We start from the raw sequence: 19611 nt of genomic DNA, 5'->3' as shown, positions 1-19611 counted from the left end.
ATTTTACCCTGTAATTTGGAAAATGTTTGTTTTTCAGCATCAGGAAGGACATGATAGACACACAGTTAATAAACTGAAATTAATGCTTTAGTTTATAAACATGTTGAAATGACACACCAGAGCCAAATACTACAGAGCAGGATTTTGGCTTATCCAGGCAACTTTGGACAAACCTTATGGGTTACCCACGTAAGGAAGATGGTTTACTTCTTACCAGGTTAACTGCCATGATAACGTCAGATTAAAGATGAACAGATAAGGAAATCACTGTTAAATGACCAATCAGTTGAAGTTACAGTTCTTCCCAAATGTGCCAGCATCACTGCTTTTTCCTCCTCTATTTGTCTTATTAGTTTACTACACTCACCCCAATACCAATAAAATGTCATTTTATGTCAACAATGTGTTCTTATATTTATCTAAATTTGAGGATTTGTCATATTAGCTGACTGCTGGGACAAATTTGTCTCAATTAGATTATGATTATACCCGTCTGAGTATTTCCTGTTCCCAGTAGGTGGCGCTCTCAGTATTGCATACAAACTGCATATCTGTCTGTTCAGGGCTGGACTCTCACCATGCCTGTGAAGTTTGGTGGAGATTGGACAAATGTGTCTTTGAGTTACAGCAGCTTTGTGCTTTAAGCTTAAAAAATTCATGTAACCTGTCACAGACCTCCAACTTGACGAAGGCTCTCATGTTATATGGTCATTTTCACTGAGTATTTCAAAATAAATCCACAGCTCCTAGACAATTTCAAAACAGAAGCCCCTGCACTATGCTTGATCTGTGAGTCTGAATTTTGGCACCCACATGTAAGCTATCAAGATGTACAAAAAAGTTTCTTGGAGCCATGTGCAACAGGAATTTGTTAACATTTTGTGCCATTTTCATGTGTGCGAGGGCCCACCCATCGCTGCTTGCAGCTTTTATTATTATTGTTATTATTATCATTTCTGCAAATGAATTGGCTTTTTGAGGGCCTAAACATGTTCAAAAACTCGTGAAATTTTGCACACGCGTCAGGTCTGGTGAAAATTTGGTTTCAGACATGGGTTGGGCAAAAATGCTCAGTATCACCTCCAACAAACGTGAAAGATATTGAGCCCCTGGGCTGGGTATGACGTAGTGAGATCATTGACAAGGCTGGCTACGGATACCAACTACGGAACGGAGCAGTTGTCAGTCACCTTCTCTACATGGATGACATCAAGAGTGAACGAGACATTGATTCACTGATCCACACCACCACCACGGTCCAGGATGAGACAACAAACATCCACGATTACATCACGAAGATGGCTCCAACTGACCGCGTGCTCAGTGAATACCTCAGGCAGCAGAAACCCAAGAAAGAGGAGGAACCATCATGGAAGGACAGGCCCCTGCACGGTATGTACCACCAGCAGATAGAGGAAGTGGCTGACATCCAGAAATCCTACCAGTGGCTGAACAAAGCTGGACTGAAAGACAGCACAGAGGCACTAATCATGGCAGCACAGGAACAAGCTCTGAGTACAAGATCCATAGAGGCTGGGGTCTATCACACCAGGCAAGACCCCAGGTGCAGGCTGTGTAAAGATGCCCCTGAGACAATCCAGCACATAACAGCAGGGTGCAAGATGCTAGCAGGCAGGGCATACGTGGAACGCCATAACCAAGTGGCCGGCATAGTGTACAGAAACATCTATGCTGAGTATAACCTGGAAGTCCCGAGGTCAAAATGGGAGACGCCCCCAAAGGTGGTGGAGAATGACCGAGCTAAGATCCTGTGGGACTTCCAGATACAGACGGACAAAATGGTGATGGCTAACCAACCAGACATAGTGGTGGACAAGCAGAAGAACGTGGCTGTAGTGATAGATGTAGTGGTTCCCAATGACAGCAACATCAGGAAGAAGGAACACGAGAAGCTTGAGAAATACAAAGGTAAAGTAAAGAAAAGACTTAGCTAGCTGACCAGCATATACTGAAAATAGGATTTATGTAATGCTGAGCAGGTCGTTTCTCTGAGTGTACTTCAAAACCAGCTCACCATAAAAAATCGGTTTCCTGCAGTCCAGAATTGTTGCCCACAGTTTTGTTTTGTTTTTTCAAAAATAGCCTCTGACAAGAGGTCTGCTCTGTTTCACTTCAGCATCAGGTAATGTTCAGATGTTGATTCATGGTTTTCTTCAGTTTTTGATCTCCTGCAGAATATTTTTAGGTTATCTGCTATAAAAAGCCAGGCCAGGAAAATCCTTCATGTTTTTCTGTGTTTTATCCTCAGTTACTTTGACACAAAGGCATCTGCTGTGACGCTCACACCTCTGATGAAGTCTCACGGTGTCAGCTTTGTTTTTATACATAGATATACAAATATGGATATGTACTGTAAATGATCAGAATTATAATATTTTTGACTGTCTGAGTAAAATTGAATTGACTTGAATCAGGACCCTGTGAATCAGAATCATATCAGTTAGTGAATACCCATCCCTTATATACATGAACACATTTACATGACTACAAACTTATTTAATGGAAAATTAAAATGCTCAAATTTGAAAGATTGTGAGTTATTTGGTTCATGTATTAGCTGTTTAGTCAATAAAAATTTTGTTTTTTTTGAGTTGAGGAGAATAAAATAATACCTAACATTAATTGTACCAATGTTGTTGTGTACTTGGCACAGATTAAATTAAGACGTTTTAGTTTAAGAAGTTTTGAGCAAATGATATATTAGGTAGCAATTATAGGAATGTATGGTTAAGGATATAAAAAAGTACATTTATTGATTTACAGTGAAAAGAAGTGCCTGAAATTGGTCTTGTACAACAGGATCACCTGTTGAGAAAGAAAAAAGTAAATACTAAATATTAAACATTATTGTGCAGCATGCAAGATCGACAGCGCACAGTGTGCTTTGAGGTAGGAGCCAAAAAGGGTGTAGTTTGTGTGTGTGAGCACCTGTGTGTACACCTGTGAGCATGAACGCGCTTGTTTTTAAAAGGTTCCTTCATGTAACGATCTGCTAGAGGGTGTGGGGAGCCACAGCCCCGTCCTCCAGGGCATGAAGCAGGTATGGAGGAGATCAAGACTCCAGACATCCAGAGGCCCCCAGAACAAAAGAGACCAAGGAAGACCAACAGAGGGGCAGCTGCGCCACTATCCCAGAAAGAGCTGAGGAGAGTCCCAGATGAGGGGTCACTCAGCAGCCGCGGAGCAGAAGCCAGGGGGGGTTGCAGTGACGTGCTCGTGAGCTCCGCCGGCAGCCAGCTGTGTCCGAGTGACCGAGCCCCAGGCCGAGAGGCCGAGGGCACCCCACCCCCGAAGTGGCCCGAGCGAGCCCCAGGCTCCGATAAGCAGCCACCAAGGAGTGAGCCAGTGTGTACCTGGACGCCCATCCCTGGACACAAAGAACCACCAACGCACCGATGTCTGAGGGCGTCTGCCACTGGCAGGGGGACGTGGTGGGGGAGATAGGCCTCCATACCTCCATACCCGCAGAGAACGAGGGTGTGAGAAGACTCCAAACCTCCCTCCGCCCGCTCATATGTAGTGTTGATGCATGTGTGTTCTAAGGTGCCTTTAAAACCCAGGAGTGGTTGGAGCTACCTGCCAGAGAGCAGCAGGTAAGCGCATAGCCCCTCCTGATAGCCCTCAATGTCTACATGTATTTAAAATTGAGAGGTGGGCAACGACGCCAGGGGTGAGGTTGTACACCCTGATGGTCTTTTGTATTCCGTGTAGCGTGTCCACCCCCAAGGTCCTGTTATGAGAGTGTGAGTAATGTGAATGTCTAAGTTGTGGGATAAAATTGAGGCACAGGCAGCCAGAAGGGGACAGAGGGGGGGATGCCTCCCCTGCACCCTGGTGAGACACCTTTACCCCAAGGCCCTGCATGTGTGGGTGATTGTGGTGGAGCGGGAAGAGGGAGGCAGCTGGAGATGGGGAGAGAAGGAAGGGAGGGGCAAGTGACCCCTCCCTGGGGCCAGCTCCCCCGCTGACCCCAGTAGGCACCCCCCATACTCTGCAACCCGCCAGGGAAAGGGGGCCCAGGCCCATCCGGACCGGGGCCATCATAGCTGCGCCGCCCGGCCCCACAGAGCCCGGGACAGCCCACCCGACCCCACCACAGAGAAAACTGCACCCACCCCGTCATCCACTCATCTTCCAGACTACACAAGACAATAGACACCCAGACTAAGATCTTCCTCAGTCTGGGCACCTCAGTCTATATATGCAAAATATCCGTTAATAATACAGGAAATATAGTGTGAAAAAAAAAAGAATTTTCCATTTTAGAGTTGAAGGAACTGTTCCCTAAATAGAACAGAGAGTGTACTCTATATCTACAGGATTTTTTGTTTTACCATTTCCTGGCAACGTCCTGGCAGAAAATTACCAGCACATTTTCTGTTTTTCTACGGTGTAGTTACGGGTGATTTTGTGCTGAGAATCTGTACAGCTGGCTGTTTCCATTATCGCTCTCTGTGGAGGGGTGAATTTAACTGCTTCTGTTTCCCAAAGGCTCCCACCTTCGGCGTGGGCCAAAGGTAATTTTTTAAAAGTGATCTTGAGCAGTAGTTTTACAGGCTTTCTCAAGCCCTTGCAAAGTTGTGTGTTTGTATCTTTAGTGTTTTATATTGGCTGCTTTTTCAGTCTATTTGAGTCCAAAGGATCAACCAATCTACACATAACAGTCAACTTAGCAAAGAACTCATTTGTACATGTAACTTCATATGTAGGCACTTTGTTACTAGCAGAAAGCTGCCTCAGAAAGTTGGCTGTGTTGAAGAGTAAAGCTGCTCATACCAAATATTGACTTTCAAGGTCATTAGAATTGTGAAAAACTGTTTTTGTCTTGTATACCATATAATTTTAATATACACTATATACCTTACTATACCATGTGTATTAAAATGTGCACCCATTTCCCTAGCAAAAGCAAATAAACAGGTGGTTCAAGACTTTTGCACAACAGTTTCCAAGACTAAACATGTTTTTAAAAATTCCATGCTAGCTTAATTATAACTATCTTAAACCTAACATTAAAGGGTGCTGGCTGCCGCCACTCTTGTTCTACTTGTCACACAAACTTGTTTTTGAGAGTTTGTGCATTAGATGACAGTTTGTGTCCATCAGAAAAAAAAAATCAAAACATGTATTTGAGCTCTGGTGGGTAACTTAAGTCCAAACAGCAGACCACCACAGCCGTGCAATGCTAGCCGAGCCAGTGAGGACCACCACAGCTTAAATGAAGACACTTTTTTCCAACTGAACGTCTTAAGGTTGCACATCTCCTCTCTCACATGCAGCCCCATTCCCTGTTTTTCAGCCTCCATGTCTGTATCCTGTGTGATAAAAACATGAGTCACAAATGAATGAGCCTGATTTGTCCTGTAATATAGAATGCAGTTTTAATATCTTAGGCAATATAATTAATTTTAAAATTACATTGCAACATCACCATTCCCTTATGAACACACACACTGCACAATTGAATTATATTGTGATGATGGAAAGAAACTGTCCGTCAGATAAATTAAGCCTGCAAACAGTTGTCTGAAAACCCTCTTTTGTCTGATCGATCCCTAATGACATTTAAATTTACAATAATGGATTACACAGCAGTGGGGAGTAGATTTAATCGCAGTACATGTCTTTCTGAAAGTGCTGAACAGGTTTAAGGACATAATTCATCTACTGTTATCAATTTCAGTGCCAACAGAGCAGAGCAGCTCACTGAACTCCACTCCTACAGATGTTGATTATATTGTTAATAATTTTAGGATTATTAACACAACTCTGGATACTCTTGCTCCTCTGAAAATGAAAGCCTCAAATCAGAAGTTCTTGCCTCTCCAGTGTAACTCTCAAACATGCACGTTAAAGCAGATCACTTGTAAGCTGTAGAGGAAATGGCATCTCACTAGAAGTTACCATTTAGCCTGGAAAAAGAGTTCGCTGCTCTATAAAAAAAAAGCCATTGGTAAAGCTAGAACATCTTGCTTTTGATGATTGATTGAAGAAAATAAGAACTACCCTAGGTTTCTCTCCCCATCTAATTTTTATGCCTCTAAATTCAGATCAAACTGAGGTTAATGTAATCAGTCCTACAAATCTTAGATATGGTATCTAACCAGATGCTTACTTTGGACGGCATTACCTTGGCCTCCAGCTTCACTGTGAGGATTTTTGGAATAGTTTTTGACCAGGATATGTCCTTTATTGAGCATATTAAAATAATATGCAGGACTGCCTTCTTTCATTTGTGCAACATCTCTAAAATTTGAAACATCCTGTCTCAGAGTGACGCTGAAAAAAATTGTTCATTCATTTATTAAATAATTAATTGAATAATCTGGCCCCATCTTATCTTAACAACCTCTTAGCACAGTTTGTGGTTTACAGGATATTTAAAAGTAGAATGGGAGGCAGAGCCTTCAGCTTCCAGGCCCATCTTATGTGAAACCAGCTGTCCAGTTTGGATTTGGGAGACAGACACTCTCCACTTTCAAGATTAAACTTAAAACTTTTCCTTTTGACAAAGCATGTTATTAGGGCTGGATCAGGTGACCCCGAATCCTCGCTTACTGACTACTGTAATTCTCCCCCAAAAAATCCCTCCACAAGTTTCAACTGGTTCAAAGCTCTGCTGCCCGCATTATCACCAGAACCCCTCCTACCAGCACATCACCCCTGTACTTCAGGAACTTCACTGGCTCCCTGTGAAATTCCAAATAATATACAAGCTTCTTCTGCTCACCTTCAAGGCCCCTCATAGCCTTGCTCCTCCTTACCTTTTGGACCTGTTAAGCACTACCTCTTCTGCCCGCTCGCTTGGATTTTCTTCTTCTATCCCACTTGCTGTGCCTTCTTTCCGCCTCAGCACCATGGGAAGCAGAGCTTTCAGTTGCTCTGCTCCCAGGCTGTGGAACTCTCTACCCACAGATATAAGAAACATTGGTTCTCTCCCCCAGTTTCAATCACAACTCATCTGTTCAAATCTGCATGTTCACTGTGAACTAACTGTTTCTTTATTTTATCTTTTTTAAAATTGTTCTTTGTTTTGTCTTGTTTTATCTGTTTTATTCTATTGTGTCCTTGGGTGTCTTGAAAAGCACTTTTAAATAAAATGTATCATCATCATTATTATTATTATTATTAATAATCCCTACTGCGACCATCACTAAAACACACCAGCTGATCTACGCCACAGCAACAGTGATCACTGAGATGCTTGGTTACAAAATGAACAGTCACAAAGAGTATGACCTTCCATGGAGAAGGAGACTACAGGCCAGGATCAAGCTAGAACAGAGGCAAGTTAACCAACCGTCATAACTGCAAAAAGGTGTGATAAAGAAGTATAACAAGCTGCCTTTATCTGAGGCCGTAGAAACTGCCAAGCGAAGACTCACAGCCTTGGGCAGCCACCTTAAGAGGTACACTACAAGTCAAACGTTTGGACACAGCTTCTCATTTAATAGTTTTCCTTTATTTTCATGACATTGTAGATTCTCAATAAAGGCATCAAAACTATGAATGAACACATAAGTGTGAAATAACTCAAAACATGTTTGATATTTCAGATCCTTTGCTTTGATTCCTGCTTTGCACACTCTTGACATTCTCTCCTTCATGAGGTCGTCTCCTGAAATGGTTTCCAACAGTCTTGAAGGAGTTCCCAGAGATGCTGAGCACTTGTTGGTCCTTTTGCCTTCACTCTGCGCTCCATCTCATCCCAAACCATCTCCACTGGGTTTAGGTCAGGTGACTGTGGAGGCCAGGCCATCTGGTCAGCACTCCATCACTCTCCTTCTTGGTCAAATAGCCATGACACAGCCTGGAGGTGTGTTTGGGGTCATTGTGCTGTTGAAAAATCAATGATGGGATGGCATGTTGCTGCAGGATGCTGTGGTAGCCATGCTGGTTCAGTGTGCCTTCAATTTTGAATAAATCTCCAACAGTGTCACCAGCAAAGGCCCCTGACACCCTCACACCTCCTCCATGCTTCACAGTGAGAACCATGAATGTAGAGACCATCATTCACCTTTTCTGCGTCACACAAAGACAAAGACTTATCAGACTAAAGCACAGATGTCCACTGGTCTAATGTCCATTCCTTGTTTTTCTTCGCCCAAACAAATCTCTTCTGCTTGTTGCTTTTCCTCAGTCGTGGTTTCTTAGCGCTATTTGACCATAAAGGCCTGATTCACTCTGAACATGTAGAGATGTGTCTGCTACTGGAGCTCTGTCTAAAATATGACATATTAAGAATTATTTATAATTTTTTTCTTTGCTACATAATTCCATATATCTTGCTTCATATATTTGATGTCTTCGGTATCTACAATGTAGAAAGTAGTCAAAATAAAGAAAACCCTTTAAATCAGAAAGTGTGTCCAAACGTTGGACTGGTTGTGATACCAGAGCGATAGAAGCCAGGTCAATAAACCACATGTTCTCCAATGAACCATCCCAGGTGTACTCTCAGTGGCAGGGGACAATATGAGAACAGCCCCACCAAGGCTGGAGATGCAGAAATACTGGAAGAGCATAATGGGCTGAAGGACACAACACATAACAACAATGTTCAAAACTCTCAAGCATGAAGAGTAGAAAAGTACTATATAAGAACCAGAACAATTTGCCATTTAGTAACAGAAGGCAGACACTGAAGGTAGCTACATGTACCTTGGAATCCCACGAGCAAACAGGAGCCATGAACCATGAGGAATAGTGGTAGAAGTGGACAGGCAGAGGAAGATGGCTGTAGCTCAAGAATAACCAAGGGCTGAGACAGGAGCTCGAGAAGATGCGGAGGGTGAAGGCAACAGTAGTCCTTGTGGTAATCAGATTACTTGGGGCAGTGACCGCCAAACTGGGTGAGTGGTTCAAGCAGATTCAAGGAACGACATCCGAGATCTCTGTCCAGAAGAATGCAGTCCTATGAACAGCAAAATTATTGCACAAGACCCTCAAACTCCCAGGCCTCTAATACAGGATAAAGAGCGCCTTCAGGGGTGAGTTTGGATTATTCTTTTTTTTTTTTTTTTGTAATATTTGCAGTGCCACGTAAAATCAAAACTTTCTACAGGCCTATTTTCTGAAAGAAATGCAAAACTGAAGTAAGAAAATGTGACCCACAAAAATATTTACAAAATGGTTACATTGTGACTTGAGACACTGACACCATAACAGGTTGCATGCAATTTAATGTAAAAGCTGGATTTAACAACTACCATAACATACAGTCAACATACACCTACCTATTTCCTAGATACGAACTTTTAACCTTAACATGAAATTCCACTGGATAAAAATATAAAATGTATGCCTCTTCTATATCATTCACAGTGGCCTGTCAAACTTGCATGTTCTGATATGTCCCAAAAGATGCCATTATGGCCAACACAATACGGGGCTTTTATTTATTTCTTTCCTAGGATCAAAAATCATAATAAAAACACACGGAATTTTTATAAGGTTACATAAAACCAAATGCTAAATTCAGGTCACCATTTAACTAACTGATGAGAAGCTAGACAAGATTCAGTTACATTTTTAACACAAGTAAAATTTCATTACAACATTTGACAAAAAAAAAATGCATATCTGTAATGCATTAAGAGAAAATATTAAGCTGGAAAGTGAACAACTGCATTAAAAACATAGTTTGCTGATTACACAGTACACATTTGCTTCTCTTGAGTACTGGCCTGTTCATGTCATAGGAGATTTTAGGGTAGGCATACAGAAAAACAAAGGAAAATGTAAAATAGCAGAATTACAGATTGGTGTTCCAGGTAACAGTACGTACTGAAATGATATTCAGTCTCCGATCTACTTCATCCTAGATATACTGCTATTACACATTTTCTAACTGAGCTTGCATTGGCCTGACATCAATGTCAATTAGTCATTTATCCTGATGAATTGCATCCAAAAAGATGATTCTGCATATCAACATTTGATGGTGAACACTAACATTAACGTTACATGTCATTGCAAGAAATAGGGCCTATTTTGTAAAGTAGTAAAGTATAGTTTGGCATGATGAAAGGGCATGTATATGTCAGACATTGATACATTCTTAGTCCTGTCTTACACTTGGATTTATTAAACATAACAAGTGGTTATAATTTTAGGGGCGGGGGGGGGCACATGTGGTTTTCACAGGCACCCATCCATTATTAGTTTCATGTTACACTGTGAAAGCCTCCTACCACTAGAAGCATATAATTGTGCAACTTAAATTGTGGAGGATCAACATGCTTTACATCTTGCTATTATATTATTTTGGCTTCTACAGTGCTATTTTTTTACACTTTATTTTCTGTTTGAAAGTTACCATACCTGTGACAACTGCTCTTTAAGGGATGGGATGAAATGAGATGTGATGTTATTTCAACATCTCCTGTACCACTATTAGAGGAGACAAGTTTAACTACATGCTCATGTTGTATCCATAGAAAAGATTGCTCTTTATACCAATTCTAAAGCTAAAGCTAGATGAGAGATTTGTAACCAATCACAGACAATCACTGACTCTCTGTCACCTACATCACTTTGGTCTGGCATCTTGCTTCCTGCACCTACTGACGTGACTGCACATACTGGTGTGAATTTCCCTGCTGTTTTACAGATTTGTGTTTAGTGTCGTTAGAAAATTTATTCAACATCAGTCTTGCTTCATAGTTAACACAGCAAGTAGGTACAGGGTGACAAAGGAACTGACACACTTTCAAATCCATACATATTAAGAACACCACAAAAGTCCATTTCTCACTGGAAATAATTGAACACATTAGAATTATTCTCTTACATTGTTTCCATAAACTGGCAGTGACTTTACAATTGAATTTGAATTCACAGCTGTTGGCAGACAGAATGTGTTAAAGAATGCCAGGCACAGTAAAGGTGACAGGGAAAGAGAAGCTTGATCTTTGCAAAAGTGTTCACAGAACATTCTCTCGTTGGGTATGCCAAACAATTTGTAATCTACCTGGAAAAACCTGGGAAAAAACCACAAAACAAGTCTAAAAATAAGTACATCTCCCACTGGGAGTAACTTGTGAGAATTAAGTGTTTCCTGCATTCAAAATAACTTCACCTTAAAACAGGATTGAACAGTATCTTTAGGTTAAAAGTTTTAAATGAGCTGAGCTAACATACCACAAACAAGAAATTGGTTAAATTCAATGCACTTGTTTGATTCCATCCTTGAAGAAAATTAACAATAATACCAACTTGTTTGCATCACCCCTTTGTTTTTGCCAACACAGTTCCATTTCTCTGTACATGCTATGGAAAGGGATGCCAAGTAGATAACATATGAACTTAGTTCTCAAATATTTAATGGGGTTGGCTGGAAGTTCTTCAGTTCCTTTCAGGCACCTTAAACAACAATCACATCTCACTCTACTCCCTACCACCTGGAGAATGTTTCTAAGATACAGAGTCTTTGTTACCCACTGCTGAGCTCCCTCCACTTGTGACCAAATTACGGAGCAGTTTGCGTCGACCAGCTTGGTAGTCCTCCTCATCAACATTGACTAACAGTTTTATAGCCTCGTGGCCTACAGCCTGTTTTAGGGAATCTGTGATAAAGACCCCTTTGAGGGCCTCTAACAATGATCCATTGATGTAGTCCCTCCAAAAGGCATCCAAGTAGGTGAGCTCAGAAAATTTGATGTCACAGATGATGGAGCCCAAGTCTCGCGATTTTAGGATAGTGTTGGCCTGGTTGAAGCGCTCAAATTGCCGCTCCACTGCCTCTTGCTTGTTGGAGAAGACGTTGCCCTGAAGTGCAGATTCATGCTGGCAGTACTCAGCACGAACTCGTAGACGAATATCTGAAAGGATTGAACAAAAACACAAAAAACAAGAGACTGTCAAAGTATTCTGGGCAACTTCTTTGTCATTAATTGTCTTGTAAATGTTGTACAAGATAATGATTATTTCAATCATTACAGTGTTAAAACAAACAAACAACAGAAGATATGCTTCAAACTCACACATCGCTTCTATACTATACCCTTCCTGATATTCCAAATAAAGCAACACTCCTAAAAGCAGCAGTCATATCAACTACAAATTACCACATGCTTTTTTCTGTTCAGTGCAATTTGTAGTAAATTGAGAGCTACAGAGCTCATAAACCACATATGTGTAGTTTATTTAAATATATCCCACCCAAAATGTTAAGTTCTGAAAGGCAATAATAAGCAACAAGGCTAGATTAAAAAACAAAAGGTAGTTCGAGACCATGACTTTCATCGCAAAACTAATTGCACTGCTTTAGTTAATACAAAAGACTGCTTTATTTCTACTCTTTTATCTCTTTGAACTGCGTGTGGACATTAAAGGTGAATCTTTGGATTGATTTAAGGTCAAACTAACAGAAGTTTCTCTGTTAAAATTTGCCTTTGCCTTCTTGCAGTGTACCTCAAGGGTCCTCTATTTTGTGTACCTCTATTTTGGGCCCATTAGGTTTGCTTTGAGGAAACATAATCTGTCTTTTCATCGTTTTGCTGATGAGATCCAGATTTATAATCATATGATATTCACTGCGGTTCTTGTTAAACTGCCTTAAAAACCTAATGAATTGGTTAAAGCAATACTTTTCGTCATTTTCATTAATGAAAGCAAAACAGAAATTGTTATATTTGGTGTGCTAACCAGCTGATGGACTGTGCTGCCTCTTTTGGCTACTTGGGCTCACACATCCATGAATCTGATAAAAACTTGAATGGGAGTATTGACAACTCTTTCAACTTTGGAATACATATATATATATACATTTGTAAAAAAAAAAAAAAAACAAAATGATGCAGGGCTGTGATTGGATATGTTTGGTGTATGTGTGCACATACACACACATAAGATAGTAGAATAGAAACACTGATATTTCACCTTGTGGGACTAATAAAGGTATATCAAATCAGATAACGCAGTATATGCAGTTTCTTCTTACCGCATGTTTGCTTCTCTCTGCAGTCAGCCGAAGAGTGAATTCTCTTCCGTTTGCGGTTTGGTACAGGAGGAGTTGGCTTTGTTTGTGCAGGACCCACGTGTGGTGCTGATGGGGAACAACAAATGACTGGCTGGGGACCTAGAAAACAACATTATTTTTATTATGTTTTTTAGTCATCTGAATCGTACTGTAAAATGTGAATAGGAAGACATAAGCGTGCACTCAGATGTCAGCACCCACCTGTTCTTCTGTACGGTACAGTGTCTTTGTTCTGTACTCTTCCTCTTGGTAATATATATCGCACTGATGTCTCTTCCAGGTATTTATCAACAGGGTCTGGGCACACTGAAAAGAAATGATTTCTGATATTATTTTATTTCAAAAGCTAATGTGTGTGTGAATGGGTGGATGACTGGTTGTGTAAAGCGCTTTGGGGTCCTTAGGGACTAGTAAAGCGCTATACAAATACAGGCCATTTACCATTTAATCCTCTTCAAACTACAGGAATCAGTCACACATAATGCAAAGATGACATGCAGCAATCAACATTTATGTAAAGAACGGATTAAATTAGCTTTATATGTATCATTTTAATGTTTGCATTAAGACAATACACAAATAAGGTGACGGTTCTAGAATGATGTCTTTACTCCAAGCAACATGGTTATAAACAAAGGCTTTGAATGAAAATGGAACAGAATTAAATTTTAAAAAAATCATGTTAAAAAAATGTAAAAAGTAAAAAGGCTTGAAATTCATGTTAGTGAGCCGGTGACACTGGATGATATTTCTGACTGCTGGTTTGTTTTGTTTTGTTTTTTAAAGCTAGAGCTTAAATTACAGCATTGGGTATTACTGTTTAACATTACTGCATTTACTGTATATTGTCTCCTTAACTTCTTCTCCCCATGGTGTCTATTGTGCTGGCAGGGGAAAGCAAAGAGAAAGATGATATTTGCAACAGAAAAAAGAAAAAAAATAATCAGAAACTAGCATTATTAGTTAGTTCACATCCCATTTTATCTTAGGATGATATGGTATACCTCATAGTACCATATCACCCCAACAGGACGCGTTCTCAGACTGCTGGTTTACTTGTGTTACCGGGGTATTTAAAAGTAGAATGGGAGGCGGTGCCTTCAGCTTTCAGGGCCCTCTTCTGTGGTTTGGATTTGTGAAACAGACACCCTCTTCTACTTTTAAGATTAGACTTAAAATTTCCTTTTTGATAAACTACATAGAGCTAGGGCTGTGCAATATTACCAAAAGTAATTTCTTATCCCGATAATGATGTATTATAACAAAATTCTGTGCGTTTTCTGTCAATTCAGCGAACAGCTTATTTAATCACCACATCAAAAATACCATTTATTTTTTACACTTATATTAAACAATCAAAATGAAGTAAGACTGGGCCTTAAGTAGCATTATCCCACAGTAAAACCCACTAGATGACGCACACAGTCACACAAGCGCTTCCCTGAGGCCTCCGGCTGTCATTACTGCTCCTGTGTGGTCGTCAGGCAAACATCCTGTCTCCAAACATCGACTGCAGTGTCAGTCTTGGATTAAGTGCACCGTTAAGCTAACACGGGGTGAGTTGCAGATGGCTGCCCCTACCTGAGCCTGGTTCTGCTAGCGGTTACTTCCTGTTTAGAGGGAGTTTTTCCTTATCACCATCACAAAGTGCTTGCTCATGGGAGGTCATCTAATTGTTGTGGTTTCTCTGTTTAATTGTATGGTCTTTACCTTACAATACAAACACTGTGAGGCAACTATTGTTGTGACTTGGTGCTATATAACTTACTGAAGTGAACTGGTCTGCAACAATGCTTAAGTTATATGTCAAAGTAACATCCAGAAGACATAAAGTTTCCCAGCAGAACATTACCCAAACATCACACTGCCTCTGCCAGCTTGCCTTCTTACCATAGTGCATCCTGGTGCCAGGTGGTCCCCAGTTTAGTGATGGAGATGCACATGTGATGTAAACAAAATGGCAATTCATCAGACTAGGCACAGCTTTCCATTCCTGCATGGTCCAATGTTGACGCTTACTTGGCCACTGTTGGTACTTTTAGCAGTGGACGAGGCCAGCATGGGCACCCTGACTGGCCTGCAGCTATGCAGCCCCATATGCAACAAGCTGTGATGTACTGTGTATTCTGACACGTTTCTATCAAAACCAGCGTCAACTTTTTTTTTTTGTTTAGCTACAGTAGCTTGTCTGTTGGATCTGACCACATGAGCAAGCCTTCATTTTCCACATGCATCAGTGAGCCTTGGCTACCCATGACCCGGTCAATAGTTTACAACTGTTTCTTCCTTGGATCACTTTTGATAGATACTACCTACTGCAGACTGGGGCACTGAGATGCCCCAATCCAGTTGTCTACCTATGACAATTTGGCCCTCGTCAGCCTAACTAAAATCCATTTTTCCAGTTTTTCCTGCTTCACACCACTCTAATGTAAATTCCTGCATGAATGTGCAACTTATTTTTGTAGTCATTTATAGGACAACATGGAGTTGGTTAGATTAACTCACCGGCCTGCCGTTTCCTGAGTGTGACATAAGGCAAAAGGTCATGGCGGGTGATAATCCTTAGAAGCTGCAGCACATGTCTGAAGTTTGTCTCATCACAGCGACCCTGGCGCTCTAACGCCAGCAGAAAATCTCTTCCACTCCTGATGCCACCTCGCTCATACTCGTCAATCACATCAACAAACAGGAATGACAGTACCCTTACATCCCGATGTGTTAGCTGGGCTCCAACTATGTCAAACATACGGTGGAGTGAGTACAGCCCATGGGAGTTATCCACTGCTTCCTCGGGCCATGGTTCAAAGCCCCCATCTCTTCTGGTCAAGCTAGAGTTGGTGGAGGAAACAGAAACATTCCTGTTGACCAACTCCCCAGTAGTGGCTAAAGCACCAGGGCAGCCTGGCCTGCCTGTCAGAGGCCTATGTTCAAGAAGCCCAGCATTTGCACTGCTCTGACTCGACTCCAGCTGATTCGGGTGAATGTGAGGTCGGATCTGCTGAGCATTGGAGTTCTGAGCAAGCTGGGGAGGTATAAGAGCATTAGGGAGTTGAGGTTGTTGTGATGTCATCTCAGGGGCCAATGGTGATGAGGGATGCGAGAATCCCTGCAACTCCTCCTTCCAATCAATTGATGAACTACAAATAAGGAAAGGAACAAAGACATAAATTTTCAAGCACTTCTGATAAAGCTTACCGTTAGTGAACATAAACATGAATAACCAAACGTTAACATGATACAAACAAACAAATAGGATCACTCACATCTTACTTTTGAGAAGGCATTTCATAATTACAGTCACGGGTGGAAATTAAAATTTATCAGCCACTCAAGCAGTTAACCTGCCACTATCTTGCTTTTTTGTGTGTAAAAAAAAAAAAAGAAGCCTGGTGCTTCGGGGACCACGGCGTTGCTTTTTTATAACCATTCCCTTGTTTCCGGGTTTCAAAAAATGGCGGTTTTAATTTTCACGAACGAGACCGAGTGACGCTACTGACCAGCCAATCGGTGGCACGCAGTATGACGACGTTACATGTTAGTATCTGCTCAAATCGCATAACGGCATTTAGATAAGACTAGCAGGTTTGTGCACTGTTCAAATTTCCACGCCACTTAACCTGCATTTGGGCAATGACTGGTGCTAATAACAGTACAATGAACTACGTTATTTAGAGAAACAGAACAGAGCAAGTAAGTGTTTATTAACTCTGAATAAGATCAATGTTGCACATAAAAGGTTGGGTTTTTCTGAAAATATGAGTAATTTGCTTTATGTTGTATAAATGTGAATTACCTTTAGCTTTTTACTAAGTCGTTCTATTTTGTAAAAGCAGTTTGTGTCATGTACAACAATAATTCCTTCAAATGCTCACTCCTGAGCACCTTGCTTCTCTTTCACTCTCAATATCAGCAGTGAGTAAATCTATCATAAAAGAAACTTAAAAATGGAGAAACTGAGTGCCTCAAGTAAAGTAATGAACACTCCCAAGCACAACACAGTCAACACAAACTGAACATAAGGACAAGAAAATGAAAACTGATGCGTGCCCAAGCCCGTAATTATAGTGAGATTTTTTTCCAAATGAAGAGACTGATCAGTCTTTTCCAGCCTTACTGATGTCTCAACGCACTAAAGGCCCTTTTCCACAGGACGCGGTACACGCAGTGCTGCGCTCTGAAACCTAGTTATTTCTAACGCTTGCGCCGGGCAATAACATTTCCCACTGCGCCAAGCAAAGCGCAGCGCAATCGTGCAAGTACTTGTGCATACCGCAGTCAAAATTCAGACCAGTTGAACTTTCACCACTGCATGCTGCAAAGTACCTTCACACCTACAGCTGCGCTAAGTTCAACTACACAAGGAAGGAAAACAAACTCTTTGTGTTTCTGAGTTCAGTAAATGTTTTGACTCCAGAGTCTTTAAGTCATTCCTTTCAATGGCTCTGGGGATAGAAGCATTCTTCTTTATGAATGACCAATGCATTTTTTTAATTAAACATTTGAACATATTACAACACAAACTCGCATAGAGGATTTTGGGTTCTACGCTCTAGCTAGCTGTCAGCACAGCACATGCCATGGCCTATGTGAAAGGGCCTTTAATGTACACACATTAATGACAACAATTTTTAATACTATGGACTCTGTACAGCAGCCGTCTCATACCGCTACCTGGGCTGCAGCAGATATCTTGCGCTTAAACTGTATAATGCATTTAATCTACATTTATTTCCTCTCCTAATATTTTACACTACAGTTCATTCTTCATTTACAAAATATGTGCTTTGCTAACCCTTGTGATTGGGCATATTCTGTAAACATCAACTCTTTGTTGGTGCGGACAAGATAATAAAGTTTAACTTTTATACTTTTACAAAAAGTTGAATTATTTAGATTCCACATGTTGGGTTGTTTGTTCTTCCCTTTCTTTATTAGAGGTTTCATACATTTTTAATGTCACAGACGCCTTCATTTACATCTGATGTTCACTTTTCCTCACTTATACAATAAAGCAATCCACTAGGTGAGATAATGTGAGATGAGAATTTCTAAACCAAAACAAGGAAAAGGGTTTCTGACAGAGTATATCATACCCTAGAAATACCTAAAATACATGCACTGTTTCATGTCCACTTTAATGACAATTACATTCCATACTGCATTCTGGGAACATTTAGACTGAATGCGAGTAAAATATCAATATAAATGCCCGTTTCATCACCGTCCCAATGCCTGCGAAAACAACAAGCATTATAAATCACTAGTCAAATACGAAAATGTCTGCTTATGTTGTGGCGACTGTAATTCAAAGTCTTGTTAGCATTTATAAAAATTCACGAGCCCAACTCACTTGAATAGTTTCTAAAATAAAATAAACAAGAACCACTTCCATCTGTGCAGCAAACCACAAAACAGGTTAACAGCTAGCCACGTACCAAACGGAAGTTAGCTAGAAAGCTAACTACATTTAAATAGATTTAAAGAAACTGCAGTTTGTTTGTTTTTCGTATGATTGCCACATCCCTGTTATTGTTCTCTAGCTTAATAACCACTAATATGTAAAGATTACGCAATACAATGCTACACCGATCTTTATGAATTACGTTATTTGTTGTGACTCCTCATCGATTTAGTCATGATTTCATGTAAGCTGTAACGTCACCTACCTACAGTAATAAGATCAGTAAAAAAATTACAACGAAACAAAAGATATACATAATTATCAAAGATACATTTATGTTACCTTTAATGTGTCCTGATGAGTCCGAAGCTATCAAACTTCAGTAGGCAGCTAACGGTAAGTTAGCTTCTCGGGATGTAATAGCAACGCTTCTTTGAAGGTAGAAACCAAGTTTAGCTACGTTTAATGTTTTGGTCAACTGCACGATATTTGTTAAAGACATAGGTTTCCACCCTATTAACATGCGGCACTGCTGCTTTCAGGGTGAGTTTCAGATACGAGTTCGTTTAATGGTTTTGGTCTTCAGCCTGACACCGTGGGAAAATAAGGAAACAATTTTCAGTCTTCAGCTAAAATGAAAGAACTTCCAGTTCAATGATCAGTTCAGTTCCGGTGTTCGGGGTACTCAAATTAGCCACTCGCTTTGTGAAAACCCCTTGGTAGTACACAGACGCGCTTGTGTCTGTAGTTCAATATAATATTATCTATGAGTTTTTGTGCAGCCTCATGTTGTCATGACTGGATAGCTTATTAAAATGTAACATGGACGGTCTGTGTCATTGGTTAACCTTATTCTTATACGGATTCTCCTGTGATATTTGGTGATACTAGTTCATATCACCAAATCTGCTTCTGTCAATATACGTATATATATATATATCTGCTTCTGTTAAGATATATATATATATATATATATATATATATATATATATATATATATATATATATATATATATATATATATAGTTGTGTTGACAAACAAAACCTAATATTCAACCGCTGAAATTACAGCAGGCAGTATTTTGTTCTTTATTAGAGAATATTTGTGCCGCTAGTTTAGTAAATTAGGATAAAACTAGAGATGGGAAGCTCCAAGCAGACATTTCGACATCCCGAAGCGCAGATGTTTCGAAACACTGCTCCG

At 40.5% G+C, this 19611-nt stretch overlaps 1 protein-coding gene across 1 annotated transcript; it reads right to left on the bottom strand.

The window, feature by feature from the left end:
* Positions 1–9185: 9185 nt before the first annotated feature.
* On the bottom strand, positions 9186–19068 carry dedd (death effector domain containing). Its single transcript, XM_084916374.1, has 5 exons — positions 18750–19068; positions 15512–16143; positions 13205–13309; positions 12965–13102; positions 9186–11843 (listed from the first exon to the last, which is right to left on the bottom strand). The coding sequence occupies exons 2-5, from the start codon at positions 16074–16076 to the stop codon at positions 11437–11439; spliced, it is 1215 nt and encodes a 404-aa protein (XP_084772500.1). The 5' UTR covers positions 16077–16143; positions 18750–19068; the 3' UTR covers positions 9186–11436.
* Positions 19069–19611: the final 543 nt, after the last annotated feature.

The sequence above is a fragment of the Perissodus microlepis genome, chromosome 20 (assembly GCF_051167445.1).
Source record: "Perissodus microlepis isolate ML-2025 ecotype Zambia chromosome 20, ASM5116744v1, whole genome shotgun sequence".
Classification (NCBI taxonomy): domain Eukaryota; kingdom Metazoa; phylum Chordata; class Actinopteri; order Cichliformes; family Cichlidae; genus Perissodus; species Perissodus microlepis.
This window is presented reverse-complemented; position numbering and strand designations above follow the sequence as displayed.

What these genes read in the sequence shown, in the direction of transcription:
- dedd (XM_084916374.1), bottom strand. Translation starts at nt 16,076, where the DNA reads ATGACATCACAACAACCTCAACTCCCTAATGCTCTTATACCTCCCCAG. An exon ending in ACTCAGGAAACGGCAGGCCG is followed by an intron (nt 13,310 to 15,511) that starts GTGAGTTAATCT and finishes ATTTCTTTTCAG; the next exon opens with TGTGCCCAGACCCTGTTGAT. An exon ending in CAGAGAGAAGCAAACATGCG is followed by an intron (nt 11,844 to 12,964) that starts GTAAGAAGAAAC and finishes CAATCCTTTCAG; the next exon opens with ATATTCGTCTACGAGTTCGT.